Here is a 17,243-nt window from a genome sequence, read left to right as displayed (position 1 = left end):
GACACTTACTGCTGCTGTACTCCATTCAGAGAGACGATCTGTGTGAGCTGAGGTAGATTCTCACAGCGTCTTTGTTTTAGCACCGTGATTATTACCACAGGATCTGATGGATGTAACCGAGCCACAAACAGAAGCATAGATAAACAGAGGTGTCAACAGTCCACACATCCTTTCCTTCAGGAGAATTTCAGATGCTGATTACTTACTTCAGTCATTGATTCACCGTCTTTACTCCAGTAAAGTAATAGATTACAGGCTCTGACGTACTCAGAGTATCAGAGTAAAAAGTCTCCCTCTGAAGGACATTTGTGGTCAAAGCTAACTGAAGCTTATGTCATATTAATAGAATTCAAAGACTATTAAAGTTAAAGGTAGAATCAGTAGGATTTGTCCCAGCTGTTCCTGAACGCACCACAAAGACAGTTGATTGTTAAGTCTCATTCCCAGGACGTCAAATAGACACATGTTGGAATGGTAAAGCGTCCCGAGCAGCAACAAAGAGAGAAAATCAGAAACTCTCTGCAGATACGAGACACTAACACGCCTTTTCTCCACATTCCAGTCTCCCTCTCTGTCTGTTTACGCCTTCTTATGTCTTTTATGCCTTTGCCTCAACTCGCTGTAATAATCTGTAATAATCCATAAATCACCTCAAATGCATCAAACTAAAGTAATAAACCTGTTTTGAAAATGTGTTGAGGAGAAAGATCAGATATGTGTGTTCAGATGTAGAGAGAAGTCACAGAGATACTCAGAGTACACATACATGAAACATCTTCTGAAGAACAGTAATGAAGTATTTGTACTTAATTTCCCACCTCTGTATCTTAAGTTTCATTTTTAGGTCATTTTCGAGAATCATCTGCCAACACTTTCAATGGTTCAAAACTAAAAACAAGCTTTTTGTTTTTTTGCATTATTGTTCCCTGCTGGAAAAAGCAGCATAGACCAGCACCAAAACGCAACTTATGCTGGAATTGCTGTCACTAGTCACTAGCAAGACTATTATATACAATGAAATGAATGAACATGCGACATTCTGAACTCTGTCCTCCTCCAGTAGAAACAGCCTGTGCCTCTGTTTGGGCTGATTGGCCTCCAGGTGTGGTTAATGAGTTTGATTAGTGTAGAGAGCAGCTGCAGCACCAATATAAGACCAGAGGAGCTACATGCAGCTCACAGCACAAAGCTTCAGTCTACAAACCTCCAGCAGGCTGCGGAAGCTCAAATTACTGCTTTCTGACTCAAACATGGCGCTCGGGCTCTTTGGAAGGTGACTGAATGAATTTGTTTTCACAGTGAGTGACGATACAGCTTCTGGAGTTCAGCTGAATCTCACCTGCCGTCACTCTCTTACAGGCTTTCCTGGATCTGTGTGCTGTTCAGCAGCGGTGCTTGTTTTCCTGCAACTAAAGGAGGTGAGTTTCACTTTTGACTGTCTGCTGACTGAAGCGACGAGAACTCAGCTTTCTGCGTTCAGTCTGAACGCTCTGACATGGAAATGACCAAACGCTCAGCACAGTTATCTACCTGTCCTCTCACCTGCTGTCTTTCTATCATGAGGTCCAGCTCCAACATCAGTCACAACACTTCAGATAAGAACCACTTTTAATCTGCTGTCACTGGAGTTAGTCTTGTTTGGGAAATTAACAAGAAACATGAACTTTTATTTCTTGACTCCGGGTTTTTTTTTTTTGGTTGGATGAAGCTTTCTGTGACTCCTGGTTTAGTTAAAAGCCACTTTGAACACTAATTTCTGTGTCTGCACTCAATGAACTTGAGGTTCAGCTTCTCCCCTCGTCACAATCTGTGTCCAGACTACAGATATCCCTACACCGCTACATGGGGCTCTGCTGGTGGACCTGCTCCTGGATCAAACCTTCCGTCTGAAGGTTCCAGATCTCCTGAAGTGTCTTCCCTGAGCCTGGGGTACGTCAGCCCTCCTGTCGGCACTGGGAAGAAGACTCCGAGCTTCTCCGCGCAGCTTCAGCCTGTTGCTGGAACCAGTGGAGGGTCAAACCTGGGCCCCGTCTACGAGGCTCCTCAGTCTGGCTTCGTGTACCCTGCTGGGAACACGGCTACAGCCTACAGCTCTGGTCCGAGCTCTGGGTACAACGTAGCGCCTCTCCCTTATGACAACTCTGGTTCTCCAGGCCTTCCTTGGGTCGAGCCGCCTGCAGGGAGCGCTGACGCCTCGTTCTACGACCCGAGCAACTGGATGCCGTCACGTCCTTTCCCAGACCTCAGCGTCTGGGACTCTGGCGACCAGATGTCACAGGGCGCAAGTGAGACGTCCCCTCTGCCGTCTTCGTCCTACATCGTCCAGTCCAGGAATGGCTACCTGCGAGCACAAGAAGTCCTGTCCCACACCAACTACTCCCCGGAATACCCCCAACCTCCAGTCTATCCCTCCAAGACCGTCAAGGCACCAAGCGGGTCTCCACCAGCGACTGGACCCAAAGGAGGACACGGCTTCCCACTTGGTGAGTCAACTGAAGTCTAAGCTGTTCTACAACTGTTCATTACTCACTTTTACCCTCTTGGTTGTCTTGCAGAGTGAGCTTCAGCGTTCTGGAACTGTTTCCATGTTTTGGAATTCGTTAATAAAAGACTTGTTCACGTAAACTTGTCTGCTGTCTTTTTCCCCCAAATCACTGCCCATTTATAAAATGGGTCCAAAGCATCGTATTGCTGTGATGTCCAACTTGGATGACTGCTCCACTGCAATGCTGGTGCCATTGGGGTTTGAGCTTCAAACGGGATGTAAATGATCTCCTGCAGCCTCTAGAGGGCAGAAGGTCTGTGTACATTAGCGCAAAGACAACTGCTCTCTTCCAGCGCTGTTTGCCATCAAACTTATGGTTTTAAATTGTCTTTATGTTGATCCCAAGACCACAAAACTACTGTTTCAACAGCTTTCTCCTCCTTGACCCACTGAATGTAAGTGTTCAAAGGAAACTTGCCACAATTCTATTTCCTGTCACTATTGTTGGGCCGGGCCCTCAATCAAGTGTGGGGTTTTGTGTTTTTTTTTTTTTTAACTCATGACTGCATTTCCAGCTAGAACGTGCATCTCTCTCCTCCCAAGTTGCTTGTGTCGCTGCGCGGTGTTACACGTTAACCCTCGTGAGGTGTTCATATTTTGGTTACTCAGCCAGTGTTCATGGGTCTGGACCCACTGCCTTTTTTTTTTTTTTTTTTTTACAAAAAGATTTGAATGGAAGAAATTCAACAAATTTATAAATTAAGGAAAGTTTTACATAACGATTACTGTATTTGAACTTTAGTAATTTAACCCATTCAGGTCAGTTTACACTGCACAAGCTGATGGGTCGGGTGGATGGGGCACCTGAATTCTCCTCATGATGGCTGGAGATCTTGGAACATGTCCCCTCTGGATTTGAGGTCTCATCAGTACCTTTCCCAGTTCTGCGAAAAGAGGCGTCTCCCCTGGAGCTTCCCTCTGTTCCACTGTGGCCTCAGTGCCATCCAGATGAGAAAGGCGTTATACGCAGAGATTTCCAATATGTCGAATATCACTATTGTGTCAAATATCCCCAATTTGCAGCTGGGATAGAGTATGAGAATATAAGGATTGGTTCCCGCAAGAGAGGGTGGAATGTGAGTTCAGATGTTGTTGGTACTTGAATTTTGAAACGTGTGGGAATGACAGGGGCAGGAACACAAAACTCACACACGTGCGCACACACACTGACAGCAGGCCCAGACAGTACAGTGTGAAGGTACACAGAACCTACAATTCCCCCACTTTTATCAGCCCCGGGTCCAGTGGACACGAACACCCTGTATGTAATATAAATGTGTAGGGGGGGTGTACAGTGTGGTCATTGAAAATGGTTTCTGATATATGTTCTTCACAGAAAATGAGCCAAGGCCAATGAGTTTGAGGTTGAAAAAATAATTACTTGTATCATTTTTCTATTACTAAATTAAAAACGGGTCCCACAGACCCGAACACCATACAAGGGTTAAGTGCAACATGGCGTTTGAGAACGTTAGTTATAACAGCCCACGTATCAATGTCTGGTTTAAATCGGGCTCATTAATGTGTCGGGCCGGGCTCGTGTCAGGTCTGGCTTGATATTTTGGGCCCGATCTAAGCTCTGTGTTCACAGTAGGGTTTAACATTGGCACTCACCAAATGCGTTTAAAAATGTTTTGGCGAATAAAATGTCACAAGCCATTGGCAGGCTGCTAAAATTTGCCGACTTTGCTATGTAACTTTCAACATAAATGCCAAACAGTTTACAGCTACAGCAGATCTACTGATTGCTTTTGAAATTTGTCCCTCGCTGTCGACCGTCATTCAACATTTGAAAATGTATCAAGTTGCGCAAGGCATGGGTCGGGTATTGGTAAACATCATGACCGGCCACCGCTGTCAATGTTTTTGTCCCTCTGATTCATGTCTTCATGTCACTCCGCAAGAAGTCCATTCATTTATCACGACGGAACTTCATTGAAAGCAGAGCTCCACCAAAGACTCTCAATCGTTGTTGAAGGTTATCTGACGTGTCAGTGTTTCTCCTAATTGCATTCTGCTGCATGATTTTCAGTGCCGCCGTCGCAAAAAAAAGGCATGATTTCTGTAGGTTTAATATCACCGGGGGTGAATTTAAGTTGCACACAGTGAAAGCACTACACCCTAAGTTATCTTGAAATCTATTATTGTCATTACTGCTATTTGTATAATTTCTGCAGTCACCGTTTAAGTTGAGTGACTGAAATCCTCGTCATCCTATTCAAAGGCTGCAACAGGCGACTCGTCGAACCCTGTGAAGTTAGTTTCAGGTTGGGTATTCGGCGAATATTCATTCGGGTCCAGCTGCGACTTTACTGAGGTTCACCCAGTGTCAGCAGCAGGAGGATGTTGGCTCACCTCTGAATCACCGCCGCTCTGAATCACTGAGACTGATTTAGGGACCGTCATTAAATTACTTAGCAGAAATATATTAATACAAAATAATTGCAGTTCTTTCAATATCTTCCATGTCATGTGACCCAGTGACTCCAAACCAGCAGCAGATTGTATTAGTAAACTGGAGGAATGAGACACACCTATTGTTATTGTATTATAGTGCTTCCTCTATTTTATATGAATATGAATATGCAGAAATCATGCAGAAATGTTTTCTCAATAGCTTCCATGTCACGTGGCCCACTGACTTCTGAAACAGATTCTGTTTCCATAAAATATATAATAGTAAAGAAAATAATGGTAAAAAAGTTGTCTAATGCTCAAGAGGTTAAAATATTTTCAAGCAGCAATGTCAACTTCTAGACTATTTTGTCTCGTGTCTTAGATTCTGATCCTGAAATTATGAAAATGATTTTTTTTTTCAAAAGTCTCACCAGTAGTCACCATTTAAAGGGTTATTTTTCAAATTTTCTTCCAGACCCCCCTAGGGTTGCTCAGTTACCAACTCAGAGCACCGCTGCTACAAAGAAATCTAGGGGAAACACTGTGTTCAAAGAATTTTGGACACGTGGGGCGAACTATTTCTTTCTTAGCTGCAGCCGTCCCAACAGGACAAAATAAATGTAAAGAGGGACAAACTGGAGCTGTATATTTTCCTGCTTTTTTGTACTTTGCCAATCATACCTATGAGTAGTAGAGGAAGAGGAGAAAGTAGTAGTTTAGATAGTTCCCTACTAAAAAACAATCAGTGGGCAATTAACAATTATCTCTATGCTGTTCAGTGTTTCTTACAAGAAATCTGTTGGTTAAGGTCGTGATTGTGAACACTTCAGTGGCTGGTCAAAACATATTTTGGCCGGTAAAATTTGAAATTTAATTTTATACCCTGGTTCACAGTTAATGCAATGACAACAGACCCCTGCTGCAGTTTATGCAGTTGAGTCTCATTCTGCTTTACAACTGAATTTTATTCACACTGACCACAAACTATTTAACAATGAGGTAACTAAAACTGTAGGCTGAGTTTAAAATGAAGGTGCTCTCATTCAGCTGGAGGAGCGGGTAAGTGAAAACTTAATTTCTCATGCAAACATGTCATTTATCTGCATTTGTCTTTGACTTTTGTCCATTTTTCTAAATGCTAATCAGCTCCGACCTCAACATCTGGACCGAGTCAGACTCTCAACCATCCACCTGATCCACCCAGGACCGTGTTCATAAGGCATCTGTGTGTTTGTCCTTGGTCTTAAAGATCAGAGGCTCTGTCCTTGCTACAACACTTTGTCCCTTCAAAGTGAGTTCTGTTCCTTTACTGCACTGTGAAATTTGTTTAAAGCAAGTCTAAGAAGAATGAGACGAACATCTCCTCCAGTAATGTGACACTTTAATGCTCAGAGCACAGTACAGAAGACAAAGGTTAGTTTCACCTTGGAGCGCTCTCATCTCACGTCTGTTCTGTTACAATCTCCTTTTTTTCTGCTCTGTTCCCATCTGAGGCCCAGTGGCAGTTTACTACCCTCCTACCAACTGTCTGCCCGTTAACTATTAGCAACCCCTCTGCTAGTTCCATTACCTGATAGTGTTTCATTTCAAATACACTCCATGAACACTTTTACACTCATACATTTATCATAGCTTGATGAGCAATCAGGCTGGAGTTCACTCTAAATACAAGATTCACAATAATCAAATAGTTGAAAAGGCACATGACGTGCACTAAAGGTATTCAAACATGATTACATGTGCACTAAAGATATTCAAACATGATTACATGTACACTAAAGACCCTCAAACATGATACATGTACACTAAAGATACTCAAACATGACTACATGTACACTAAAGATACTCAAACATGATTACATGTGCACTAAAGATATTCAAACATGATTACATGTACACTAAAGATACTCAAACATGATGACATGTCCGTTATATCATTTAACACTGTTATGTGACTGACATGATGACGTTTCAAAATCAAAACATTTGAATCAGTGATTTCAGTGAACTGAACTGAATCTGAACTGAATCATGTGCTGACAAGTTTACAGACACAGAGACACGCTGGATCCCTGCCAAGGCCCGAAGGCTGGGTAAACAGGCTCAGTGAACTTGGTGTGGAAGGTGTAGATGTGACTCAGAGTGTCAGATGAGACCTCATAGTAAGACAGAGTGCCAGCAGACCAGTCCAGATACACTCCCAGACGGGTGAAGGGACCAGGAGGAACAGGTAAGTCATGTTTCTGATTGTCATGTTCTGCAAATAGTTCTTCTGGACCTGGGATCTGGACATATCTTAAACACCAGCACAGTTTATTACCTGCGAGCCTGGACTGGTCACTGTCTCCTTTCCTTGACATCCCTCTGTAGCAAACACCTACAGTAACATTGACCTTAGGACTTTTCCACTCCACCTCCCAGTAGCAGCGCCCAGTCAGCTCCTCTCTGCACAGAACCTGACCCCAATGATCAAATCTCTGTGGGAGGCGAGGATACGACTGTTGTCCTGGTCCTTCTGTCACCTTCTTGTTTCCCTCAGACAGAATGAGCTGTTTGTTTGCCGTGTCTGGGTCCAGAGTGAGATCACAGGCGTCTGATGGAGAGAATGAGACGTGATCATGATCACAGTTCATACTGAAAACACATTTATTGATTATCATGAACACATTTGAAAGGACAGGCTCATATATTTGAACATCACTCACATGCTCCTACGTACTGTTCATGGACAGTGGTGGAAAGTAAATATTTCACTTTGAGATACTTTCAGTTCCAACTTCAACTGATGATCTTTTACTGTCATGTAGCCAACAGTTAGAGTGGAGCAGTCTCTGCTCATTAAACTCTCAGATCTCAGCCTCTGTCCAGCTGTGTTCTTACAGATAGATATAAAAATATCTGCTTCAGATACTTTGAAGATATTTTGCTGATAACAGCTGTATAACTTTACTACAGTAGTCTTTTGAATGCAGGACTAACTTGTATGAAGTCATTTTCTATTACTAACTAAAGGATCTGAGTACTTCTTTAACCACTGTGCATCCAAAGTACTGTCGGTCATTTCACTGAAGTCCCTTCTATAAATCAGTTTCAGTGTCAGCTCCCAGAAAATCTGCAAGACTTTTGTAAGAAAGCTTAAAATGGAGTCTGAGAGTTGTAGGAACATGTCCTGTCTTTATTCACCTCTATCCATAGGCCTGTTGTTTCCTAATGACTTAACTTTCACCTACAGCACTGCTCCCCCATCAGAGGGTCTAGAAGAACCCCCTCTGTCATCTCTTGCCCCGGCAAGAAGTTGAGAACATTTGGTATAACCTTAAAACTGTGCCTGCAGGAAGAGCCTGACTGCAATAATATATTCTTAACCAGCATGAGAAGGTAGTAATTTGATGTCTTCCACTTTTCTATAGGACCAAATTAACCCAAATCACAAATTCTGGTCTAATATGTCTGAATGTTTGGTGGAACCACAGTGCCACTTTTTGGTAAGTTCTGGTATAGTTAGAAGGCTTAGTTAGGCTTTCTAAAAGAATGTATTCGACATTTACGTCAATAAATATAATTATCTACCTCTGACATATATTTTTGCATTAAGTGTAAAGCTAGAACTATACGAAATATGTATAAGCCATCAGTGCTGTGGCTGCATATGTCTGTGTGTGTGTTTGATATAGTCTAACAAGTAATTTTCTTTTCCTATTAAGTGATTTCTGTTATGTCATTTTAAAACATGTAAACCATGTCTGTGAAACCATGGTGGATTTCTGTGAACAGTGAATCGCAATCCTAAAACTTTCAAGACGATAAGAATAGTTTAATTCCGTAATAAGGAATAAGTCCGTGAGATAAGCTGTGATATCACCGGAGGAAGTGATGCGGTCAGCAAGCCCTCGGTTACGCTTCAGACTAAAATATATAAGAGAAAACTTCGTTTCTGCAACACACTCTGAGACTTGCAATCTCTGCAGATTTAAACCACTTTGAATTTTTTCTTCAACGTTATCACTCATGGTTTTGAAGTGCTTTTATTTTGAAAGCTCGAGCAAGAACAAAACTTGTTTCTTTTTTTACGTTCTTTTATATATCATTAAAGTATCGTTGCCGACTCAGAAGAAGCTAATTTTTAGGGGGCTAAGCCCGAGGGACCAGCGGTGCTGGGAACCCTATTGTAATCGTTAAGATTTTTATTTTTATTTTTCTCCGGCTAAAACTGGTGCTGCAGGCTAAACCGTGCAAGGGAGGGCGGTGCAATTTGGAGGGTTGGTCCAGACTCCTGCGAATATCTACATATATCCGCCTGCAGGGGGTGCTATAACCTAGGAAAACATGTTTTTGCCTATAACTCCCAAACCGTATGTCGCACATTCAAAACCTTGTATCCCCAGATTCCCTGAATGGAGCTGAATCACTTTGCGGTGGCCACGCCCACTTCTGGTTGAAAGTTTTTTCACAAAATTGCAAAAACTGGAAAACCTACTTTTTCGAACTTCTCCTTGGGATTTTGTCCAATTTGCATGAAACTTGGCACAAACACTCTTTAGCTGGACCTGATCTAAAGTTATCAAAAGAATTTTGCTCGGTCAAAAAATGCACAAATTATTAACGAACAAATTTCTGTAGCGAGCTATGAGAATGTAAACTGTTTGATATCTCGGTCAAACTAAATGCTATTAACACCAAACTTCAGATCCTTGGTTGCCATGAGACTGGGAAGGGATGAGCCGAATTTGGCGAAGTTTGGCCATTAGGGGGCGCTAAAAATATGGGAAGTTTATATCTCTTGAACATCTACACCAATTTTTACGAAATTTGGTCGGTATGATACAGGGCCAATACTGACACCATGTCTTGAAGGTGGTCATGACTGGTCAATGTGGGCGTGGCTTATTACAAGACAAACAACAAACATTCATTTCAGCCAAACTATTATGCTGAGAGCTTTGAAATTTATATGGTACAGATAGAATAGGACACAGTTCTTCCATACCAAAAATCACACATGTACTCCACTAGGTGGCGCTATAATGGATGCAAACGCGTTTTTGCCTATAACATCCAAATTTTCAATGACATATTCACAAACCTTATATCCATATGTTCCCTGAATAGAGCTGGGTTTTCTGACATAGGACACGCCCACTTCTGCTGCACATTTCATTCGCTAAAGCGCCACATATGCAAAACCTACTTTTTCGAACTCCTCCTACAATTTAAGTGCCATCTGCCTGAAACTTTGCACATAGAATCTCCAGATGTGTCTGATGAAAAGTTAAGTTATCAAAAGAATTTTGGCACTCCAAAAAATCTGCTAGTTATAACCAAACAATCTTTTTTGCTAGCTAAAAAACACATATTGTTTCATATTTAGGTCTAACTACATGCTTTCAACATCAAACTTAAGTCAATTATTCCTGAAGTCATCTAGAGGCTCTGTGCCAAATTTGGTGAAAATTGGAATATAGGTGGCGCTATAATGGATGCAATCGCATTTTTGCCTGTAACTTCCACATTTTAAATAAAACATTCGCAAACCTTATATCAATATGTTCCCTAAATAGAGCTGGGTTTTCTGACATAGGACATGCCCACCTCTGCTGCACATTTCGTTCGCTGAATCGCCACATATGCAAAACCTACTTTTCCAAACTCCTCCTTGGGATTTTGTCCGATCTGCATTAAACTTGGCACAAACACTCTTCAGCTGGACCTGATCTAAAGTTATCAAAAGATTTTTGCTCGGTCAAAAAATGCGTAAATTATTAAAGAACAAATTTCTGTAGCGAGCTATATAAATTTAAACTGTTTGATATCTTGGTCAAATTAAATGCTATTAACACCAAATCCTTGGTTGCCATGAGACTGGGAAGGGATGAGCCGAATTTGGTGAATTTTGGCCACTAGGGGGCGCTAAAACGATAAGAAGTTCATATCTCCTGAACGGCTGCACAGAGTTTTATGAAATTTGGTCGGTATGGTGTAGGGCCAATCCTGAGGCCATATCTTGAAGGTGGTCATGACTGGTCAATGTGGGCGTGGCTTATTAAATAAAATCCAAATAGGCACACATTCAGCCTTTTGCACTTCCAGTGCACTTCCCATTACAGCGAATGCCACGGCTCAGACGTTGGCCTGTGTCTTCACTTTTGCCCCGAGCCCGACATCCTTTGAGGCCAACTTCGGTAGGCTCTGCGGTGCGCCGGGTCCGAGTCGCACGGGGAGGGCTTGGCCCCTGTTCATAACTGCTTGCAGTTCTAGATATTCTTGTATTTATTGACAAAGGAAGATTCACGTTTCATCCTCCAGTTATTTTTAAACAAAAAAGTTAAATCAGTTCGGAATCGAAGCTGAAGTACTACCGCTCTAAAGAAAATCTGATTAAGACATTGATCATTATTCAGAAGCCGGTGCTAGTTTCCTGCTCAAGAAGCCGTGATCACATCTCCAGCTGAACAGAGAAATTACCATCCAGCCTTGACAGACCGCTTGCAGCGCACTCAAACGGAAAACTCTGTTGGGCCTGTGAGTTTCGTCATCAGAAACGAGACGCAACGTCTCCAGCGGTTGGAGTGCTGCTGCAAACCTGCAGACAAGCTGAGAAAGGATCAGAGTAACCCAAATCCATGGACCACTTCATCTACAAACAAAGTAGGCTGAACCTTCTGTGCACAGCTGGATTCAAACATAAATGAAATCAGAGTTGGTGTTTGTAAAGCTTTGATTCCCGTCTTATAAGCTCAAAGAGAATTTTGGATAGGGCTCTGTTAGTGTAAAATTTACACCCATAATATTTTTAACTAACTTCCTGTTCGCAAATTCACCATCGTCCAAAATTCACCTAATCTCAATAATTTAACCTTTACAGTCTCCATATGTTCCGTTATTTGTTGTCATCTGTTTGAATTATTATTTCATATTATTTACTCTGAAATATTTAATCAACAAACATATATAACCGTATGTCTTTGTCTGTGCAAGTTTAATTTGATGTGGAAAATCGATGGACCCATGTAAAGAAATTACTACTTCAGAATAGGAGATTGAATATAGAACTTGGATATTGGATATAGATTTTGACATTGATTAAATTGGATAATATTGATCCTAACTGCTCCAGTCAAACTCGTGCAGTTGGATGTTTGGAATAATTCCCTCCAGCCTATTCCAATAAATTAAACAACGGAGGTGGAGCCCCATTTACGACTGTGTTATTAATCGCCAGTGATTAATTACCTTTATTATCAATTAGTCTATCTCCTCCAGAGTAATAAAAGGAATGAGCAGTCAGGTTTCTGAAGGAGACTCATTTGTTCTTATTTGTCTTACAGTGAAAATAAAATACTTACACCAGAGTAAATCTTTTCTGTCTGTGGCAGTCTCCACATCAGAGATGTCCGGCTTTGAGAAATCCTCAGTGAGCAGAATGCCGTTCTTGTAGTGGTAGATGGTTGCTCCGGTGTGTTTCTCATTTGTGTTGGCAGCTACCAGGAAACAGAATCTGCTGTCGCTCTTCAAGGATTTGGCAATATCTTGGAAGAATTTGGCTTTTTTTCTCATTTTGGTTAAAACTTCATCTGAGTAGTACCATGGGACTTCATTGGTACTTCCTTTAAGTGAATCCCGGACTTCACTGGTACTTCCTTTAAGTGAATCCAGGTATTTCTCCATCTCATCCAGGCCAGGGTCAGCACTCTGCAGGGAGGCAAAGACGAAGCACAGAGCATCATCAACACCTGCAGCAAGAACCTCTCTGTCTAGCTCTGACTGATTTGGGACGATCTTTGTTCCCTTCATCATTTCCACACAGGACCTGATGATGTTGATTTCTCTCTCTTTATGATCCAGCCACTTGTCTAGTTTTTCACAACTGAATGGTGACTTGTTTCTGTCATCAAGGAGTTTCTTTACTGAGCTCTCGTCTTCTTCTTTACCTTCACGGATTGAGGGAAGTTTCTTCGCCATGGTCGTCTGGAGGTTAGATACGTAACAATTACAGCAGTTTTGGAACTTTTTTAACATTTTTTGGATCTGTGGAAGATTTTCTGCCACTGTGTCGTCCAGAGAATCGTTGCATCTCATTTGTATTTCTCTTAAATCTTCGAGAGCATTCTGCACCTTCCACACTAATCCAGCGCTGATCTCTCTCTTCAGCTCAGCTGCAGTCGTGTCAAAGTCCTTCAGAGGCATCATCCAGACCTTCACTGGAACACTCTTCTCTCCATCTTCTCCCAAAAGCTTTAGGAGTTGTGCATATGTCTTCACTGCATCTTTAAATGATGTAGGGTTTCTTTCAAGAATGAAGTCTCCGTAGAATTTGCAGGAGAATTTGTTGGTCAGGGCTTTTTCTTCTGCAGTCATCTGAGCACCAATGTTACCCTCAACATTAAATCTGGGGATCTTCTTGATCACAGCCTCCATGTGGTTCTGGATCTTCTTAACACTGCTGGCTTCTAACTTCTTACTGTCAAACACAAAGAAAGCATTTGCCCCATAAAGGATTCCTGTGACTACATGTGTTGCCGTGCCCTTCTTGATGACATCTATCTGTTGTATGTTCATGGCTCCAAGTTGAGTCATTGACAACTGATTGAAGTGAGTGGTAGCTTTGTACCGACACGTCACTCTGCTCTGATTCTTGAATTTCTTCGTATCATTCAGATACTTGGCAGATCCTCCAACTTCAACCAGTCCACTCATGAAACTGACCTTCAGAGAACCTTCAATATCATGCAGAGAGGACTTGGATTCAATGGAGTCAGACGCAGTTATTTCAAAATCATTACTTTCTTGAGAACTCCTGATTGTGTTGTTCTGTAGAGTTTTTTCATCCCACAAAGTCGAGCCTACAAACAAAAACACAGAGTATGTGTTCAAGCAAACCCCTTATCTTTTGATTTGTCCAGCAGAACACAGGCAACCTGTTTCAATGGTCTTAAACTTCTTTGGGATAAATAAGGGAGTACCACATGGTTCTGTACTGGGTCCTTTACTGTGTACATCACAGAGGAAATAATATCACACCAACACCAACAGCATCTTTTTTAATGCAGGTGACTGAGTCTTGTATGTATTTGTCTACTCTGTGACCCACAGTTATACATAATAACTTCATGATTTCAAGTACAACAGATCTGTAGATACCGGTGTCATTTATACTTTTCAACATCAAGATTTACCTGGAATCAGCACATCTTTCCGACCATCGTACAACATTCCCAAAGTGACAGGTCGACCTAGAGCAGCCACCGCCATGTCACCTGAGGACAAGTCTCTTCCTGTCGGTAAAAAACAGCAACAGCATTTGTACACATACAGTGATAGAGTGTCCAACCTTTGATTCAGGTGTCTGAAATGAGTGAGAGACAAAACCGTCCATGCTGCCACAGAGACTGGGAGACAGAGTTCTATTTATCTGTTGATTTGCTTTTATTAAACCTGAAAAGAGGGCTGGCCCTCATTTACAATGATCTTGAGTAGACATTAATCATTAATCGATTGATCCCCATTAAAAATGTAACCAATTAAAATTACAAGTCTTCAATTCAAAGCAATTATTATAGTTTTCGTCTTAATTCTCATGCTTAAAAATACATAAAAATGCTTAATCTATCATGATCGTTTCGACTGCTCCCCCCTCCCTTCTCAATCAACACTTCCATTTTACTGCGCATGTGCAGTCTTGGTTCAGAAAGACAGTAGCAAAACAAACTTGTTAGCACAGTTTTGAGAGGTTTTGAGTTGAGAAAAATTATGCGGAGAAGAGGAGAAGGCGAGAGGAAAGTAAAGAGTTTTTTTCAAAACTACCAAATGTGTCAACCTTTTTCACAGGAGCCCCATTCACACAGGAGAAGACGCAAAAAAGTCAGAGCGGCGTTTTGCCAATTCTCCACCGATGGTGATTCACACAGAGCGAATCAGCTCCGACTTAAAGACGAACCGCCATGACTTCACACAGAAAGCCTAAAGAGGTGTAAAGGTACTTGTCATGATGATGTCGTTCGTGTGTTTTCAAGGTGTTTCCCCGGTGTCCCCCCTGTCAATCTGACTCCCTCACTCACAGGGACGGGGGCTGTTTTCTGGGGATAGTTCAGTGAAGTCTCATTCGGGAGGACTGGCTGTCGCTGTGATTTATTTTCATCACAAACAGTGGGTGAGTTAAAGTTTTTTGCCGGTGACAGACGCTGTTTTTCGGGCAGAAATGTGACGAACAGTTGGTAGGACAGGCGGGAGGACAGATGCTTCACGTAAAGCTGCAGTATTTTTTCCTCAAGTTGCCAAAGAAAGTTACTGTAACTACGTTACTTTTGTTTGGTCATGTAACGTTGCTTCGTGGGACATTTCTCTGTATTAAGTTGAGTTGAGTTAAGTTGGCTTTACCGTTCACACTGGTGCAGTTCTCCAATAATATGGCCCTGATACTACCTTCAGAGGCATATCAGCGGCAGGGAATTGGCGTACTAAAGCCGCATCCAAATACCAGTGTGAATGGGGCTAGTGACACCGAATGTAGGAGGAGATGAAGTAGAGAGTGACACGAGTGACGCTCTTCATCACAAACATGTGAGTATTGAAGCGGTCGAAATGATAAACTATATCAAATGTTGATTAATGTTCTTATCAATTACAGTAAAAGCGTTGAGATGATTCACTTGTTAGATAATAACCCTTAAGAAGGATTTTAAGGACTTTATCTAGCTCAGGAAATAGGAGAATTTTCTCAAATTCACACTTTTTAGTTGATTCAAAGTCTTTGTTTGGTGATAAATGTTATTCACTGGACAGGGGGGACATATAAAAACTGTTATGTAACTAGTAACTTAAGCTGTCAGATAATTGTAACAGATTTCAAAAGCAGCACAAAGTTGCCCAAATTGAGCTAAAGTACAGTACTTGAGGAAATCCATTTAGTTACATTATGTTACCGGGTACAAGACTAACACTCTCTTACAGTTGATTCTCAGAATGAATACTTGCTGCTGCCCACATTGAAGACCTTGTGTTGAGGTGAGGATAAACCATGGTAAAATTCCCGACGGTGAAGGTTACGTTTAAGTTTTAATTACCATGGTAACCACCACGGTCGATAACCACGGTGTAGGAAACTCGCGAGATACGCATGTGCAGTGTGCGACGTGCGCTGGTTATGTAGTGGAGAAGACATGGCAAAGGGAGGAGGTGATAGTAGCGGCCCTCAAGGCATTTTTCCGTCTTCATAGAGAACCAAATCTGCAGTCTGGGCGTATTCTGGTTATTATAAGAATGCTCAGGACAGCTGGTCGAGGATGGCAGCCCTGTCTGCAGGAGCTGTGAGAAGAAAGTTGTTGCGAGGGGCGGCAACACATCCAATTTACTCACTTTCACTTTACGACCATCACCCTCAACTGTTCAGCGAATGCAAGGTAAGCTAACCTTAAGCTCGGTTGCATGATGTATGTGTATGTCGAGTTTTCTCTGTCTAATTTGCTGTTGTCACTAATGTAAACTGTCCAGATAGTGGTATAACCGAAAGTTGATCCGTGATTTGGCACGTTATCTGAACCACTTATTAATTGTAGATTTCACTTTTTAAAGTCGACCTAATATTTCCCCAAATATTGATGCAGAGCTGCAGTGAGGAGGGTTTGAAACAGTTTTGTGATCTGTTGGTTGCACCCTTAGTATTGACAGTAATAATTAATAACAACATTTTCTACATTTCTATACACAGAGAGGTTCTGCTGGCCAATCGAGTGCTACTGCCAATACATCTCATTCTACTGTATTTAAAGGAGTCAACACCTGGTTTTTTACGTATCCAGTCCCCCTTGGATTGCTTTGGATCAATTCTTAAAAATTATTAGAATTTTTTTTTTTTTTTTTAAATCAAACATAGGGCTTGTTCTGACACCTTTTCATACCGCGACTTTCTCACGCGAGATTATGCTTGAGCTTTTGACCGGTCCGGATGTGCATTGTATTAATATGTAATGAGGCGCACATTGATTGGCCGCAGGAAGGACAGAGCCAGAATGGGGGGCGAGCCTGCATGCACACGGACTCCAAAACATAAACAGCCCCCTGTCATGGCGCACACACTAAATGACGAACCTTACGGAATTTTACAGAATTCTTTTTTTTTCCTTCTTACTTTTCACACTCGTGTTTTACATGTAAGACCTGAGTTTTAATGATGGTGGTCACGACGCATGGTGTGAAAATGACAGAGAAATAATCAGATTCGGCGTGCTCACTCAGAAAGTCTGGCTGAGGACAGCTGTGAGCTGATGCTTATGCAAGTAGCCTCCTGTGGTAACGTCACCACAGG

General features: G+C 41.9%; 2 protein-coding genes across 3 annotated transcripts in view; one reads left to right on the top strand and one right to left on the bottom strand.

Annotated features, from left to right (window-relative positions):
- The first annotated feature begins 1,114 nt into the window (after positions 1–1,114).
- Positions 1,115–2,625, top strand: LOC115571502 (DNA-directed RNA polymerase II subunit RPB1-like). The gene is made up of 4 exons (XM_030400950.1): positions 1,115–1,273; positions 1,360–1,418; positions 1,818–2,483; positions 2,556–2,625. Exons 1-4 carry the CDS (start codon positions 1,170–1,172, stop codon positions 2,558–2,560), a joined length of 834 nt encoding a protein of 277 aa, XP_030256810.1. The 5' UTR covers positions 1,115–1,169; the 3' UTR covers positions 2,561–2,625.
- A 3,676-nt stretch (positions 2,626–6,301) lies between these two features.
- The window catches only part of LOC115571477 (neoverrucotoxin subunit beta-like), a 35,282-nt gene continuing 24,340 nt past the window's right edge, over positions 6,302–17,243 (bottom strand). The window contains exons 2-4 of one of the 2 annotated variants that reach the window (XM_030400915.1): positions 14,116–14,214; positions 12,286–13,782; positions 6,302–7,535 (exon numbers count right to left, since the gene is read on the bottom strand). In XM_030400915.1, coding sequence (XP_030256775.1) covers positions 6,988–7,535; positions 12,286–13,782; positions 14,116–14,191 — 2,121 coding nt within the window. In that variant the 5' untranslated portion in view covers positions 14,192–14,214 and the 3' untranslated portion in view covers positions 6,302–6,987. The remainder of the gene's footprint in view (positions 7,536–12,285; positions 13,783–14,115; positions 14,215–17,243) is intronic. The other variant, XM_030400914.1, reaches the window with a different exon arrangement.

The sequence above is a fragment of the Sparus aurata genome, chromosome 20, assembly GCF_900880675.1.
Source record: "Sparus aurata chromosome 20, fSpaAur1.1, whole genome shotgun sequence".
Classification (NCBI taxonomy): domain Eukaryota; kingdom Metazoa; phylum Chordata; class Actinopteri; order Spariformes; family Sparidae; genus Sparus; species Sparus aurata.
The sequence above is the reverse complement of the archived record's forward strand: the minus strand, read 5'-3'. Positions and strand labels throughout refer to the sequence as shown.